We start from the raw sequence: 16445 nt of genomic DNA on the forward strand, positions 1-16445 counted from the left end.
TAGTTTCGGTGCACCCTGTAGCCTTCCGTAAACTTTGGTTGTTAATCACTACCAGTACTTTTCTATTCGTTTTAGCCGCATTGCTATGAATTGTTGACATAGTACTTCGAATCAGTGCTTTGTGAATGTTTAGCATCGTTTGTAGATGTCCTCCTTTGTTCATTCCAATTTAGTTTACACCTGAACTCTGTAATATGTTCTCCAAATGAAAGGTTTCTATCTAGTACTACTCCCAGATATTTATGTGATGTTACTGTTTCGATCGTAATTCCCCCGATTGTATACAGTAAGGTTTTGTTCCCTAGCTGGAGAAGCAGTGCCTTTGTTTTTGTCGGATTTATTTTAAGTCCCAACTCTTGCGCTGTGTTAGCGAATTCGTCAAGATAATTTTGACCTTTCTCGCCAAGTTCCTGTATATTGACACCTGTCTACAAAATAACGAAATCGTCTGAAAAATTGGACGAGTTCCACTCGTTCTAATTGTATTTAATGTAACCCGATCGTGAATTTGGAAAATTGGATTTTCCAAACCCGATCGTGATTTGGAAAATGATTTTGTGGTTTTTAAGGAAAGCTCCCACCCATGTAATGATCTCTGCGGGTATACTTTTATTCTCCATGATTTCTTCCAACTTCGTCACATTGGCATTACAAAGGGCATTACTTAAGTGAACGAAAATGGCTGCTGTTATTTTTCCATTACGTTTGTTTGTTTTAATCTTGTTCACAACGCTGTCAGCTGTCGGAGTTCGTAGCTTATTCTATCCTCTCCTGGGGCTGACATAGTTTTCTTGGTATGGCTTCCTCTATTTCGTTATTCGGGCCGAAATGTATAACCAGAATTATCTCTCCGCTATTTCTATATCGTCTAGTAGCAAGTTGTTTTCTTTCCGATGGTATCTTTTATCAGTTACTTTTTCTACCAATGTCCACAACTCTTTTAAGCTAGCGTAGGGATTGATTTGGTCTACAAACTCCTCCCATTTGCGTTGTTTTTCTTCTTTTTTTCGACGTTGGAAAAAAGCAGCCTCTTTCTTAAACCTTATCAGATTTTCTATACTAGACGTCCTATCGAATATCTTTCTCGCTTCACGTTTTCTTAACCACGCTTTTTCTTCAGTGGGACTCCACAAATATTCTGGTGTATACTTATTTCTTTTTCTGATAGCTTTACATGATTTCCCAACTTGTTCGCGTAGTTCTTTTACATTTTCTCTTTTTGACGCGTCCAGTTTGCCCAGGTGTTCATTTGTTTGGTATTTGTAGTAGATCCATCGTTGTTCGTTTTTACCAGTAGTTCTATCCAGTCCATGTCCATGATGCATCCATGCCCATTATCATTGGCTCGTACGATTTCGTCGACGTATTCTTCGACGGACAAACAATCCTCCAACTCTATTCGTATCAGAAAATTATGGTCAATGCACGCTGTGACAGCTCGTTGCTGACCTGCGCACCCACCGGAGGTTTGACTGCTGTCTACGTATCTTCCTTAATCATTACCACCCGCATTCCGAACTCCCTTTGTAACTATGGAGCCTGTCTGGGGCCATAACCTGATAAAATCAACACGTTTAGTCGGTTCGGATTTATAACAGAGAATGATCTTTATTCTACATAACAAAGTAAACGCTTACTACGCTAGAAAAAAAATTCATGGCTTTAGAAATAATACCGTAACTGAGGTTTCTACAGTTAACAAGCAGATGTCTTAAATCTGTTAGAACACTATCAGTTAGAACCAAAAATATAGAGCCCCATTAATAGGCTGACCAGATTTTCTCGGAATAAAAACGGGACAAATGGGGTCAAAAAACGGGACACATGATAAGATTGATTTTTGGAAACTTTCACTAACAAAAGCATGCAAACAATTTTTCGTTGATGGACCTTTTTTTTGTATGCCTGAAGGGCATTGGGACTTAAAGAGCCACTGCGACCATCATATTAATTATCTTTTGTGGCAGGCCCTGATGAACCTACCCTATCCTGTACGATACTTAGCGTTTGATGATTTTTGCGTAGAAGAGTGTGATTTTTTGCAATAGGTTCCTAAAATTTGTCACTTGCTTAATGAGATTTCGACTAATAATTATCATGGTCTCATCTTCAATCGCTACTTTTTAGTTGGTTCACGATAGGGAATGTCCTTTCCAGTGGTGCGGTACTGTCAGGAAGGCACAAAATGTACTCAGGAAGGAAGCCGCGAATTTCGCGAAATCTAGCTTCGACCGCGAAATTCACAAAAACCCGCGAAATGCCGTGAAAATATTAATAAACAGCAACATTCTTTGACAATCACGAAACATTTCGATTTGCAAGCTACGAAATTCATGAAAACCAGCAACAAGGACAAAGCTAAAGATTAATGGGCACCTAGATGGCAGTGGAAGGTCGTTTTCTACGTAACCAATAACATGAAACAGTACTACAACCGCTCTCTTACAACGCGGTTTTGTCAGTCCTAATTGAATTTTGCGATTGGTGACGTGCATGATAGAATTCCTGAGAGTGCAGCCATAAAATCCAAGTTGCAAGATGAATGCGGGAGGCCTACAAGCCAGCATCTTTTTCAAAATAATCGACAGTGAGATTGGTATTAAAATTTTGTCAGGTATTCGAATCGCGGACGTTTTTCTGAATTTTCCCGGTTGGCAATTGAATATTTATCGATTTCCGGAAACTCGGTAGATATGGAAAGCAGCGTGAGCCAGTATAACATAAATGATACGTGCATAACGACACTACAATATAACTGAAAATAATTTGACACAACACGTGCTTTTAGTTAGTAATGTAAAGAAATTATGGATTGTGCGGTTAAATTACCGTACATTAAATTGAATAAAACAGTTGTTTCCTGTTTTTACCAGAGAAAAAATCACTTTATTCAGTATTTTCTGAAGAAAAAGGATGCCGCGAAATTCGAATATTTTCTATTTTGCCACCCGCGAAATTTCAACTTTTTTTGCCGCGAATTACCACTGTCTCTACTTATATTTCATTAAGGAAAATTTCAACGCAAAGCTTTAAGAATTTTTCGAGGAGTATCCGAAAACGGTACAAAATAGCAAAAAGACAGGACGGTTAAAATAGTTGAAAAACGGTACTGTCCCGTTCAAAACGGTACGTCTGGTCAGCCTACCCATTACAGAAGTCGAGTAGACTCGATTATGTATTTTAAATGAGACAAGCTTTTGTATTACAGGCCAATAATTGAAGATATGCGAAAAAAAAACAAAATTGGAGATTTTTTAGTAACGGTCCAGTCTAAATCTGCGAAGTCTGCAAAGCACGCAGTTGAAAAAGTCAAAGAATTTCTAGAAGGATCTAAAATTTTAATTTTTTCGATAACCCCTTTTAAACATGTTTCGATCTTCATATTTTTCGAACTTCTATATTGAATTTTATTAACAAGTTTCTACGCGTAAAATATACATCTTCAAACTTAAATACATGTGCTCACGATTTATTAAACAAGCACAACCGGACTAGTGCTTATCGTCGGTGAACTGAGAGGACACCCACGTTAAACCCCACTTCAGATTTGTCAGCAGAAATTTCAAAGCTTTTGTCCATTGCTCCTCGGAGTTAAATTGGATCCTATCAACGAGAAAAAAAGTGGGTAGAAAACAATCTCGGAAACTATGTACACCACCAGTACTTACTTTATCGAATAGCTGTTTCCTGTAGCCGAATCCTCGATTTTTCCTTTCTCCATCCGATAGGGCAGACAGAAATCCGGATCTTTTTTCACGACCTCCTCTTTAAACTGTTGCAGGCAATCCAGAAATGCCACCATCGCAGCATCGAATTTTGTATCCCAGAAGAAGCGAAAACCTCCACTTCCGTAGAGCGGAAGTTCTTTGGCCTCGCCCAATACTTCGATGTGCGAATGATTACCGTACGGTACTAACCGATAATTTTTGAAGGTTAAGTTCATTTTCCTCGCCAGTGCCGACAGCAGTAGGCAGGTCTGTCCCCATGCAGCGTTTATTTCAGACCAATCGACGGGAGCCGAGGGCAGCCGACCTAGCCGAAAATTGTTGATTGTCCCGAAGTGACCAGAGTGCCAGATGTGAAACGTCACATTAAACACGTTGGTTTTCTTAAGCTTATCTAGCTGGACCTGAGCGTAGGTCATTTGGCATTCGAGTGATCGAAACTCATCTTCGGTGGTTATAACGTCCCGTCGATGTTTAGTGTATTCCCGCCAGTATTTTTCCTCCTCGTTACTTAATCGTTGTTTTTCTGTCTCCTGCTCTTTCACTGCTAGCTTTATAGCATCTTCCTCGCGAGTCATTTCCGCCAGCTCCTGCAGCAGTCGTTCCTCCTCATCTTTCAGATCTACCAATTCCTTCTCGAGTAGATCGATGTTCGGCACATCATCGGTCATCTCCAACTTCTTTAGATAGTTATTATAATCATTCCACTCGTCCTCGGCCATTTTCAACTGTTTATCCATCAGCTCCAGTAGAGTGTCAGTGCACTCGTCACACAACGGATGATCAATTTCGGAATTGCTGGATAACGCATCGAACAGTTCGGCCTTCACCCGCAAATTCTGGCTGAGTGATTCGCGATCTGGCCCGTCCGATAGGAGCATAAATCCATTGGTATCATTTCCACTACTTTCAGCGAATCGGAACGGTGGCACGAAGTGATCCAAACTGGCCGATTGTGACTCAATATCCACCTCGATATGGGAATTGATGGGAACTGTGTGAAAATTAGATGCAGTGCGATTTAGTTGTACGAAAAAGCGGAAATGTAAAGCGTCAGACTTACGTGCCAATTCGGCCAGCGTATGTTCCCCAAGAGCGGCAAAGGAGTCATCTACATGGATCGGCTGTAGACATCGCTGGCAGGAAAAGCTTACACTGACCTTTGGGTCGTTCATAATTCTCCCGCAGACAATGTTTCCTGCTTTTTTTGTTGTCGTTATGCTTTAATTAATTGAAGATAACGTTCACACTTCACATATAGATAAATGAATATTTTATAAACAATTTTAGAAAGATTGAACTTGTTTGCGTCGAATAAGAAAATTGTTTGACTCAGCAATCACGGCAATCATGAACTTTATACAACACTGTGTTGTTTTGTTTATTGATTGTTGACAGCGTTGACAGCTGACTTAAAAAAATCAATTGCAGGGCTGCCATTTTTGCCTCTTTCTGTATTTTTGTTCATTGTCAATCTCAATATGTTTAAGTCGTTAAAGCGTTGCAAAAAGTATAAAATGTTAATTCAATTTGGTTATTTCTTTATAATCTAATTTTATTATGTTTTTATAAATTTCATCAATATCGTTACATTTTTTTCTATTTAATTAAATCACTAAATTTCGGGTGCTTTATGTTATTAGTTTTTTTTTTTTGCTATTGCTGTTATCGTTATTTTTATTGTTATTGTTCCTATTATCGTTATTATTATTAATAATATTGTTGCTGCCATTGTTATTGTTGTTGTAATCTATGTTGTTAGTATTATTATTTTTACTATTATTATTAATCACTAAATTGTTTTGGTAATTTTTCATCTACTTATTATTATTATATACTTATTATATATATTCAAAGTTTGATTCTTGATCATCAGTTAAGATGATTTTTTCTATCATCTAAATCTTTATTCGGGTTTGCTTACAATGTATTTTATTATCATTCTCAAATTTTTGTTCTTCATTGATTTTAAATTGGGCAGTGCTTTGTTCTTTTGTGGCTTTAGAGTTAGAGTTTAGGGGAGGAGTTAGAGTTTAGGGGATTATTTTCAATTATAATGGGTAATATTCTTGATCACCGCGAAAAAAAACTTCACTTTGAGGCTACTGGAGATGCTCTTAACACAAGTTCAAGAATTAAAGCGTATTCTGATATGTACATTTCGAAAATAACGCAGTTTTATACGGTATGTATTCTAATATCATTACATTTTTACTTAATATGGACTTTACGAAATCATCAAATAAATAATACTATTCAAAATGCTTTGAGAATAATACAATATTTTATTCGAAACATAGTTTGTTCTTCAACCAAGAAAGACGCCGTATTTCAGGAGTGATTGTATGTTCGGAAAATTTCGATATATACAGCTGAGGTAAAACATGCATGAACAAGTATTTCTGGTTTCATTCCGTTGTTGCAGACTAATTTGTTTTTACTTTATTGGTATAAAACACCGAACGAGTACTTTGCTGCGAGTGCAAACAGCTGCTAATATCTTCACCACATTTACCGCACTGTTGCAGGGGATGCAGCGCCTGATTGTGTAGCTTTAGATCCTCTGCGCAGGAATAATTCAGCTGACAGATTTCGCAATAGTACACTTCGTCGCTGCAGGATATGTTATGCGTCTCGAGCAAGTGTTTTTGCAGAAAATGTTTGCTTTTGTACGTTGACGAACAGTGAGTGCAGTGCAATCGGTCACTTTGTAGATTGTTTTGAAACAAACGCCTTTTCTGTATATTTTTTGTTCGTTTGATTGTGATTTGCGATTTGTCCAGTTTAGCCAGAGCAGTTAGCTTGCATGATTTCATATGCTCTTGAAAATTATCTTCCTGAATAAAGCTACTATTGCATTGGGGGCATTTGAACAGTGTCATGTGTTGAACATTTTGATCCGTGTTCGATTGTGGGCTGCGTTTAGTTGGTGTTATCATTATTTTGGGGGATGGTATTTTTTGCTGGAAATTCTTGTCAGCATGATCATTTTTCATATGGATAATTAGGTTTTCGCGATTTCTGAAAACTGCATTGCAGTGCGAACAAGTCACTACCAAGAAAGAGTTTCGAGTTGGCAATATTTGAGGACGCTTTTCTGCTGGAGGTGGGAAAGCATCACGAAATGATATAACAGTTATGGGATCGGCGTTTTTGACATTCCCATTTTTCACGCGTTTCCCACCAATGGCTTCACCAGTCGCTACTTGACTGGTTTTCCTGACAACAAGCTTTTTTAGTGCGCCGTCTACGTGATATGCATCGACGTCTCTAACTTCATGCACCTGTTCCTTAGAGTGTGTCATCGGAAAAGACTCACTGTCGTTATCCTTTGCTTCCATCTGAGAGTCGTAGTCAATTATATCAATTAAAACTCCATCCAGCTCTTCGTCTTTAGCTTTCTTTTTCGCTGGTTTGACATCGAAATCATCACGATTCGAGCGTCGAAACAATCTAACAGCATTGTGATTGCGTAGCACATTCCTCCGAAACTCGTGAAATGCTTCCAGTTGAGCAACGCAAACACCACAAATTGCACTGGGAAAATCATCGGTAACGAGCTGCAATATATCATACGTTATTTTGGCTCAGCTTATGTTTTGGTACAGGACACACATTAACTTTCGTCAAACTATTCAATCGTTGTAGAGTCTGCTGCAAGGAAGGATCCTTCGTATCCACAGAATCCAGCACGGTTAATAGATTTAACTGGGAGAGACAAAAACGGCAGTACACAAGGGGATTCCTTCCAGGGCTGCAAAACAAATGAATGTAATTATTTCCAAACACACCATAAAACTTGCCTTCGACGCTTTCACTTACACTCCCGAGTGTTCCATGCTGAACAATTTCCGTAACTGTTCTGTTTACTTTTTAAGAAAAAATTTCGTGGCGTCTATTTAGAATGCGAAGAAAAAATCCATGTTATTATTCAAAAGGTTTACAACCCCAGACACCACGCAGCGCCACTAGAAAATTGCCAACGTCAAATTCGCAGCACACGTCTATCATCAATTAGGCAAAAAAGCTAACCAACCTAAAGAATGGGGTATTAATTAATCACGTAATACATATTAAAAGTAATATCAATGTAACATTCGAAAAAGTGTAAACAGTGCAGTCACAAAAGTACAATAACCATTAAATCTGTATATTTAAGAAACCAAACGAATAGGTACATTCTCGAAAAAAAATACGATGCATTTGTAAATGGACAATGTTTTTAATTGTAACCGTAAAATACATGGTATTTTTACTGTAAGCTTGCAAACGTTTTTTGTCATTACCATATTTTAACAAAGGTTTTTTTTCGTTGTATCTACCACCGACAATAATTTTACTATGAAAAACATTGCCAGTGGTTTCTATATTTATGGGAAAAATGCTTGAAAAAATACTGTCAAGAAACATAACAGGGGAAGTTTTCATGGTAAAAATGGCAAAATTGTTATGGAAAACGATATTTAATGTAAAATTGATGTATTTACAATAAAAAACATGGTTAAATTATGGTATCCAGCTTTTTACGCACCATAATGGCTGTCGCTATAATGCGTGTTCGTAATATGCGATCCTCTCTGCTTACGTCAGATTTGGGATTTCTGAAAAATTGGCAACACAAATGTTGCCAGATATATTTTTCTTTTAATAAAATATATGAAGACTTTGAACTGACGTAAGCAGAGTTGTCAAAAGGGTTGGTAATTTATTACGAACTTTGCATTATAGCGTCCGCCATTATGGCGCGTAAAAAGCTGGATAACTATGCAAAATTACAGCAACTTTTAAGGTTTTTTGTTGTTATTTTTTTGGATTTGGCAAAATTGGCGGAGACGGAGAAATCGATTTACTCCCGAAACTATATTGATTTCGTTCGCTTAATAAAAGGCTTATCAACACGACATGCTATTTGATTGAACAGAATACAATCGCAAAACCAGATGTCGATAGTGTTTTAGCGTGTTAGGATTTAAATTTTCGCACACGATTTAGATTTTTTTAGCATGAATGTCTGTTCCCTGTGTCTGGTCCATGAAGTTGGGGTCAGATTACCTGTGTGTAGATGAAACTTCAAGACTTTTCTCCAAATACAGATTTCTGCCACAAAATTTTGTTACACAGCGCATTATTCATAAAAATTTTCTGCGTTTTGCTGTATAAGATTAGTTACTTTTTTTTCTTACTATTCTAACTTTCTAGTTTCTACTTTTACTATATGAAAATGTTCGTGAAATTTTCGATTTTACTACCACTACAGCGCCATCTCATAGCATTGACCTTTTTCGGGTGTCCCATTCCATTAAATTTTACATCGATCAATTTCATAACTAAAACGAAAACATGTCGGTTACACGTTATGTGACAGATTGATCCCTCTGGACGTAACATTGCCATGAAATTTAGTAAAATGATTTTGGAAAAATTTAAACCCGATGACCACCTGCTTGCGAGACAAAGTGACGAAAAACTGCAAAAATCAAACTTGTATTTGACATTCAATATGCAAATACAAAACTGAGTAAATATTTCACAGTTTAGAGTTAAAATAAAGAAGCATGTATATCCAAATGTTGCCAGAAATTATGATTAAAAGTTACTATACTTTTAAGCCTGTATTACACTCTTTGACCAATGGTCAAATATTGTGCATTTAAATAAAACTTATCAAAACGTCGCTGATAAACTGGCAGTCAGGCACACTTCCGATGCTTATTTTTGTTGTTCTCGCAACACTGCAACCATCTCAGCCGCCACTGCGCTGTCAGTCCGACTTACAAAAACAAATACATTGAATTCATTCCCGCAGTTCATGTTGTGTGAACACGCAGTTGCTCTATGTGTTTGTAAAGTCGGAAGAAAGTTCGGAAGTCGGAAGTCCGACTTCCGAACTTTAATTTAGTGCTGACGCCACAATATTTGACCTTTTGAAATAATGGTCAAATTTATTTAACATCATGATTGTTGTTTGCCCGTGTTTGCCACATTGAAAAATTGGAGTGACAAACAATTATCTTTGGCCAAATTTTTATCTGTCAAATGGTGACAAATATTTGACGCTTGGTTAAAGAGTGTTATACAGCCTTTAGTCTAAAAATAAAACAAATGAATGCAAGCGTTGTCTGCTTAAAAGCTCTGATACACTCTTTGACCAAGCGTCAAATATTTGTCACTTTTTGACAGATAAAAATTTAGTCAAAGATAATTGTTTGTCACTCTCCAATTTTTAAATGGGGCAATCACGGGCAAACAACAACCATCATGTCAAATAAATTTGACCATTATGTCAAAAGGTCAAATATTTGACCATTAGACAAAGAGTGTAATACAGGTTTAAAAACCTGAACCAAAAAAGGCAAAAAACGAAAACTTGAGAAATTGCGCAAGATGCTTTTCAGAAAAATATCTGGCAGCCCATTTGCCGCATTTCATCTCGGTGTTTTTGTTGGTTTTATTGTTTTCAACTTTCGATTTTTGCTCCCCGATAAACTGGCATTGTAGCGTGGTACAGTTTCCGATCCTTGTTTCACAATCCACGTAAACTTCCATCACCATCACGCACGCAACTAGTTAGTAACAAGAACCAGTGACATGCCAACAGTCGGAGTAAAGCGAGATTTGCTTTTTAAAGCACTAGGAAAAACATACAGTAAGTTGTGACTGCTCGCACCGCTATTAAGGTTAGATTCACCCTCAATATTTTCTGTTTTGTAGCCGACGATGAGTTCCAGAAGCTCTGCTTCGAATACGGACTGGAATTAGATGAGGTCACTACTGAAAAGCAGATGATCACTAAGGAGCAAGGTGAAGTTGACGCTGCAAAGGATGCTTCGGAGGAAATCATCTATCGGATCGATATTCCAGCTAACCGGTATGATTTGCTCTGCCTTGAGGGGTTAGTCTTGGGACTGCAAGTGTTTCTTGGCAAGTATGTTTTTTTACCATTCCATATGAAAGAGATTGGTATTGCATTTGTTTTTGGTTTTTAGTGTGCTATTCCCTCAATTCAAAAAACTTCCCCCAGCCAGTGGAAGTCCTCAAAAGTTAATCATCACCGAAGCTACCAAGCAAATTCGTCCATTTGCGGTGGCGGCTGTTTTGAGGGATTTAACATTTACGAAAGACTCCTATAACAGTTTCATAGATCTACAGGACAAATTACACCAGAACATTTGCCGAAAGCGAGCACTGGTTGCCATCGGAACGCACGATCTTGATACCCTCCAGGGCCCATTTACCTTCGATGCTAAACCGCCGAAGGATATTCGTTTTGTTCCTTTGAACCAACAAAAATCAATGGACGCTGTAGAGCTGATGGAATTTTACTCTACTCATGCTCAACTGAAGACGTATCTACCGATCATACGTGATTCGCCGGTATATCCAGTCATTTATGATGCTAATGGAGTTGTTTTGTCGTTACCGCCCATCATCAATGGAGACCATTCAAAAATTAAAGTGGAAACTCGAAACGTTTTCATTGAATGCACAGCGACTGATTTGACCAAAGCAAAAATTGTTTTAGACACGTTAGTGTGCATGTTTTCCACCTACTGTTCAAAGCAGTTCACTGTTGAGTACTGCGATGTCGTTAATCCTAAAGGGGAAATTGTTCAATACCCCGAATTGGCATTCAGAAAGCAGGTTATTTCAGCAAAAGCAGCCAATGCGTACATTGGTATAAATGAAGCTCCAGATTCAATGGCAAAAATGTTGAATCGTTTACTTCCAACTACGCGAAGCTCAGCGGACTCCGATCAATTGGAGGTTTTGATTCCTCCTACGCGCCACGATATGTTGCATGGATGTGACATCTACGAAGACGTGGCAGTTGGCTACGGATATAATCATATTCCGAAAACACTACCAGAAACGGCGCAAATCGCCCGGCAATATCCAATCAACAAACTTACAGAGCAGTTACGTGAACAAATTGCTCAAGCGGGTTTCACCGAGGGGCTTACTTTTACACTCTGTTCCCGGGACGATATTGCGAGTAAATTAAACAAAAAAATCGAAGACCTACCGGCAGTCCATATCGCGAATCCAAAGACTCTGGAATTTCAAGTGGTTCGTACAACATTAATCCCTGGACTGCTTAAAACTCTCGCGGCAAATCGGAAAATGCCTCTCCCACTGAAACTCTTCGAAGTTTCTGATGTAGTCCTCGCGGACCAGGACACGGAGGTAGGTGCCCGAAACGAGCGTCGTGTTTGTGCAGTCAATTGCAACAAAACGGCTGGCTTCGAAATAGTTCATGGACTCTTGGATCGTGTGATGCAATTGCTGGAAGTACCCTGGGACAGCAAGGACGGTTACTATCTCAAGGCGGTCGATGATTCGGCCTATTTTCCGGGCAGGTGTGCTGCGATCCTCTACAAGGGTACGGACATCGGCAGGATTGGCGTGCTTCATCCAACAGTGCTGCACTCCTTCGAGCTGAGCACCCCCTGCTCGGTGGTAGAGTTCAGAATGGAACATTTTGTTTGAGCGTCGCGTTTTTTTAAGGTGCTAGGCTCGTGTTGAATAAAGTTCATCTACTAGCGATCGCTTTAAGCGTTTCGGTTTTAGTTGCATGAAAAATAGATCACTTTAACTCAGCAATACTTTTAATGTTTATCACTATTTGACCCTTTTCGACCGAGGCCTCACAATTATGTAGGTTAAAAATGGCAGAAAACAACTTAAATCGAAGTCATTTCTTTTTTTAAATACACTTGTTTGCTTTTTGGTTTGGTTTTTATTTTTCGGAGCAGCTGCGTTGTCAGCGGATAAACGATGAATTTGATGTGATTAGAGGAAGAAATAAGGTTTTGGTTTGATCATTTCTACCTTCACGATTATGTGGGCTCGGTCGGAAAGGGTTCAATTTTTTTGACAAAGTTTTTAATCTGCATATCGGTTCGAGGAGAACTCTTACTTCAAGTGGCGGGGTTATTTTTAATCATTGTCTCTTCGTTTCCCTAGTTTCTCTGTGTTGAATGTTGGGGGGGGCGGGGGGTGACTTTAATTTCTTGTGTACTGTACAGTAGAAGCATTTGTTTGTGTCTGCTCGTAGTGTTGCCATTGTTGCTCAGTGTTCGCCTCAATCACAAGGATTAGATACCGTTTCCCAATTCATTCAGGGCAGGGGGGGGGGTGACTTTAATTTCTTGTGTACTGTACAGTAGAAGCATTTGTTTGTGTCTGCTCGTAGTGTTGCCATTGTTGCTCAGTGTTCGCCTCAATCACAAGGATTGGATACCGTTTCCCAATTCATTCAGGGCAGCATCTTCATAAACGTTTTCTGAACTAATTATACATTTTCAAATACCGTCTAAAAAAGTTTCGAAGTGTAAGATTCTCTTTCAAGCTTACTGCTTTTTTTTAATTCAAACAATTTTTTTCCCCTGTAGAAGACTAGACCACTGCGACCATTATTTGATTCATTGATCTATGCCTCGTGCTAGTGCGTACTAGCAGGGGCATCACTATTCGCGTTGACGGTGTTGCAAATATTTGTTTGGTTTTTGCATGCGAAAAAGAAGGAAGGAAACATTTTTGCTTTTGTCATCACGCACATTTTGACAGTTGCATATGAGAGTTCACGTAGGTGCGAACAGCCTTCAAAATCTCTTTCAACGCGAATAACCCGAATTTGGCGATTTGATGTACATTGCCATGGGCGCTGACTTCGTGGAATTATTAAGGGGGCAAAAGAGTTCGAGAAAATATGATTAATCTGATTCTAGATATATATTGCTTGAAACTTTTGTGTGCGATACGGCTTGACGTTAAGTGATCGGAAATCGGATAGTACCTATCATAGACCACATTTTTGCAAAATAGCGCGAGGGTTGTGAAGTTTAAAAATAACAAAAAAAGCTATATAAGGAAAACGAAAAAAGAGTTGCCAGCTTTCTAGAATTATTGAGAGGGGCAAAATGGTACTTTGCCCTTAGAAAAAAATATTGGGGGGCGGGGCCTTGCCCCCCAAAGTTAGCGCCCATGTACATTGCACATTTGTCCCAGTTGGGCGACGCACTCCGTATGAAGTTTACTACCTGCCCATGACTATCCTTCAAAATATCGGCAGGTTCTACGTGTGCCTTACCGAAGATACGCAATCTACGATGTTTCGCATTCGATGCTAAAAAAGCGACATTTATCATCATCAAGTTTGCCTAGCTTCTTGAGATGGTACTTGCTCGGACAGTGCCCCCGGGATTAGACCTATGAATGTCCTCAGGTCTATTTCAGCGATTTGGCTTCATGATTTTTTTTTTCGATTGTCGTAGCCCGCTTGAGATAACCCAGTTCCCGCATAATCAATAACCATAAATGGATGATAATCCATATGGTTCAACGATACCCCATACAGTCGGGACTATATCCCGAACTAGTTGTTAGGCACGTTCTATGGTTATTGATTATGCGGGTTTGCTTTGATGATTGCTTTCGCCCATTCACCGAGTTCAGCTTTTTAATCGCTCGATGAGGCTCACCAAAAAGTTTCTGGGCCAACAAAGTTAGTGGATGAACCTTGACAGGCAAATGAGTCAGCCTTCTCACGGCACAATACAAATTAACGATTTATGGAGCCTATTATGTCTAGTGCCTTACTTTATAATGTATTTTATAAACTAAGCGCAATATTCTCATCCTCGCTGCCGACTACGAGCTAAAATTGAATCTAAACTAAAACTAGCATAATTTTTATTTATTATCAGCATGATGATATGTTGTTTTGCAAACAGCTATAATTAAGTTGCATATGTGGTATGTTCCGCTGATCTGGAATTTCATAGAAGGCTTGTAATCCTCGGGCCCTGAGAATATCGTTTGGGGTCTAGTCGCTGGTTCTGAATCTGGAGTTCTTTCGTGTTCTTGCCGTTTTGTTCGATGTGGGCGGAAGGAAATCCCAACTAACAATTTTGTTGGATAACGGCTTGTTATGCTATAGTTCAGCCGAATTCCACTGAATAATAGCTTGATCGTATCACTCGAGTTTATCCCCGCTCTTGTTATAACACCTTTCACGACAATGTTAAAAAGCAGATATGAAAGCCTATCACCCTGCCACAAACCGAGGACTCGAGAACGTCGCCGAAACTTGCACTGTACTCTATCACTCTATCCATCGTTGCACTGACCATTCGCGTAATTTTGTCCGGGAACCCGTGTTCATGCATAATTTACCACAGCTGATCTCGTTCGATTGTGTCATATGCCGCTCTGGAGTCGACGAATAGGTGGTGCTTGGTTTCGTTGTACTCACGGCATTTCTGGAGTACCTGCCGTAGTGCAAAGATCTGGTCCGTGGTGGCGCGGGCCCCTATGAATCCCGCCTGGTATTGTCCCACGAATTCTTTTGCGATAGGTGATAGGCGGCGGCATAGAAGCTGGGAGAGTACCTTGTCAGCGTGATTGTACGATCGTTGCTAGAATCCAGCTTGTCTTTTGTAGCTGGAACAAACGATTTCTTCCATTCATTCCTCCGGTAGCGTCTCATCCTCCCAGATCCTGACAATCACCCAGTGCAGTGCTCTAGCCAGTGCGTCACCACCGTGTCTTAAAAGCTCGCAGCTTTGTTGTTTTTCAACCTTCTCACTCTCTTGGAGGCTTGGGGCCGTGAACCTGTCGTCTGTTGCACGTACTCCTAGGTCAATTGCCGTGCCACCTTCGCCTACTGAAACATCGCCATTAAGATGCTCGTCGTAGTACTGTCGTAGTACTGTGTCTCAACCAACTTACAGAGAGACAAACACAATTCCAGTTCATCCCACATCTGTTAGAGACAAGAGAGGTGAATCACTCTACAGAGGAAACGCAGAAGTATACCGCAGAGTCCACTGGCGAGTAGTCTGGAAAGTAAAAAAAAACCTGCAGGGCAAAAGTATAGTCCTCGTGTAGCTACACCGCGAAAACGAATTCGAGCAGAGTAAACTCGACCGGCACGAGCAACGCAGTCTATTTTTCTCTCCCAATCTCTTTTCCTTTTCTGCCACGCTCAAGAAACAAACTGTAAAACGCACCGCAGATAGCTCTGCTGTGTAATTATTGTGCGTGATGTCCATACGTGTGAGAGAGTACATCATAGTTCATTGTCTCGTAAGAGAGAGATTTCAGATTTCACCGCAGTGCTTTCAGGAAGCTCACCAGATAAAAATCGTCTGTCGTTCTCTTCTAGCATGTGCGTTGATTTGCTCTTTAGTGTGAGAGCAGTTGTTTTCGCAGTGCAAGATGTTCTCCTGCACTCTAGAGGTTTGCTGAGGAGAAAAGACAAGCATGCCTCACACTCGTTCGTCAGGAGATTTCCTCTCAGGTCGCGGCACATATCGGCGAGTGCCCCTGGGCAACTATGGGATCCCGTAGTTGGTCGATGTCGAGTCGCGACGTTTGACCACAGAGAACAGACGTTCATCTTATTTTCGAAGGATATGTAAAAACTTACTTTTTTGGCTAACGGACCGTTTACCGGTCTAAGGCCGAACGAATTAGAGATGTCCAGCTTCTTTTGTCCTGAGGCCGTTTTCCAGTTTCCGCGTACACCAGCAGATCGTGCATCTTATTCCACCGTGTGCGAGGCCTACCACAGAGTCGACGGCCTCTACCTGGTTCTCTACTGAAGATAGTTTTGGCGGCTCTTTCGTCAGGCATTCTGGCTACATGTCCAGCCCACTGAAGCCTGCCTCGCTGTATCACTTGTATACTTGGTACAACTTGTGATTTATGCGTCTGCGC

At 39.8% G+C, this 16445-nt stretch overlaps 3 protein-coding genes across 3 annotated transcripts; 1 reads left to right on the forward strand and 2 right to left on the reverse strand.

The window, feature by feature from the left end:
- Positions 1–3381: 3381 nt before the first annotated feature.
- LOC129727141 (beclin-1-like protein) lies at positions 3382–5106 on the reverse strand. Its single transcript, XM_055684640.1, has 3 exons — positions 4789–5106; positions 3669–4719; positions 3382–3603 (listed from the first exon to the last, which is right to left on the reverse strand). Exons 1-3 carry the CDS (start codon positions 4898–4900, stop codon positions 3492–3494), a joined length of 1275 nt encoding a protein of 424 aa, XP_055540615.1. The 5' UTR covers positions 4901–5106; the 3' UTR covers positions 3382–3491.
- Positions 5107–5987: 881 nt separating this feature from the next.
- On the reverse strand, positions 5988–7707 carry LOC129727205 (uncharacterized). The gene is made up of 3 exons (XM_055684776.1): positions 7548–7707; positions 7341–7479; positions 5988–7285 (listed from the first exon to the last, which is right to left on the reverse strand). Exons 1-3 carry the CDS (start codon positions 7562–7564, stop codon positions 6152–6154), a joined length of 1290 nt encoding a protein of 429 aa, XP_055540751.1. The 5' UTR covers positions 7565–7707; the 3' UTR covers positions 5988–6151.
- Positions 7708–10130: 2423 nt separating this feature from the next.
- LOC129724051 (phenylalanine--tRNA ligase beta subunit) lies at positions 10131–12326 on the forward strand. Its single transcript, XM_055678652.1, has 3 exons — positions 10131–10371; positions 10437–10650; positions 10712–12326. The coding sequence occupies exons 1-3, from the start codon at positions 10314–10316 to the stop codon at positions 12210–12212; spliced, it is 1773 nt and encodes a 590-aa protein (XP_055534627.1). The 5' UTR covers positions 10131–10313; the 3' UTR covers positions 12213–12326.
- Positions 12327–16445: the final 4119 nt, after the last annotated feature.

This window comes from Wyeomyia smithii, chromosome 1 (genome assembly GCF_029784165.1).
Source record: "Wyeomyia smithii strain HCP4-BCI-WySm-NY-G18 chromosome 1, ASM2978416v1, whole genome shotgun sequence".
Classification (NCBI taxonomy): domain Eukaryota; kingdom Metazoa; phylum Arthropoda; class Insecta; order Diptera; family Culicidae; genus Wyeomyia; species Wyeomyia smithii.

Bases quoted from the DNA above. Each gene is read 5' to 3' on its own strand.
- LOC129727141 (XM_055684640.1), bottom strand. From the start codon at position 4,900: ATGAACGACCCAAAGGTCAGTGTAAGCTTTTCCTGCCAGCGATGTCTA. The intron at 4,720-4,788 runs GTAAGTCTGACG...ATTTTCACACAG, and splicing joins TACGCTGGCCGAATTGGCAC to TTCCCATCAATTCCCATATC. The intron at 3,604-3,668 runs GTAAGTACTGGT...TCTCGTTGATAG, and splicing joins GGAAACAGCTATTCGATAAA to GATCCAATTTAACTCCGAGG.
- LOC129727205 (XM_055684776.1), bottom strand. The intron at 7,286-7,340 runs GTGTGTCCTGTA...GATATATTGCAG, and splicing joins ATAGTTTGACGAAAGTTAAT to CTCGTTACCGATGATTTTCC.
- LOC129724051 (XM_055678652.1), top strand. From the start codon at position 10,314: ATGCCAACAGTCGGAGTAAAGCGAGATTTGCTTTTTAAAGCACTAGGA. The intron at 10,372-10,436 runs GTAAGTTGTGAC...TCTGTTTTGTAG, and splicing joins AGCACTAGGAAAAACATACA to CCGACGATGAGTTCCAGAAG. The intron at 10,651-10,711 runs GTATGTTTTTTT...TTTGGTTTTTAG, and splicing joins CTGCAAGTGTTTCTTGGCAA to TGTGCTATTCCCTCAATTCA.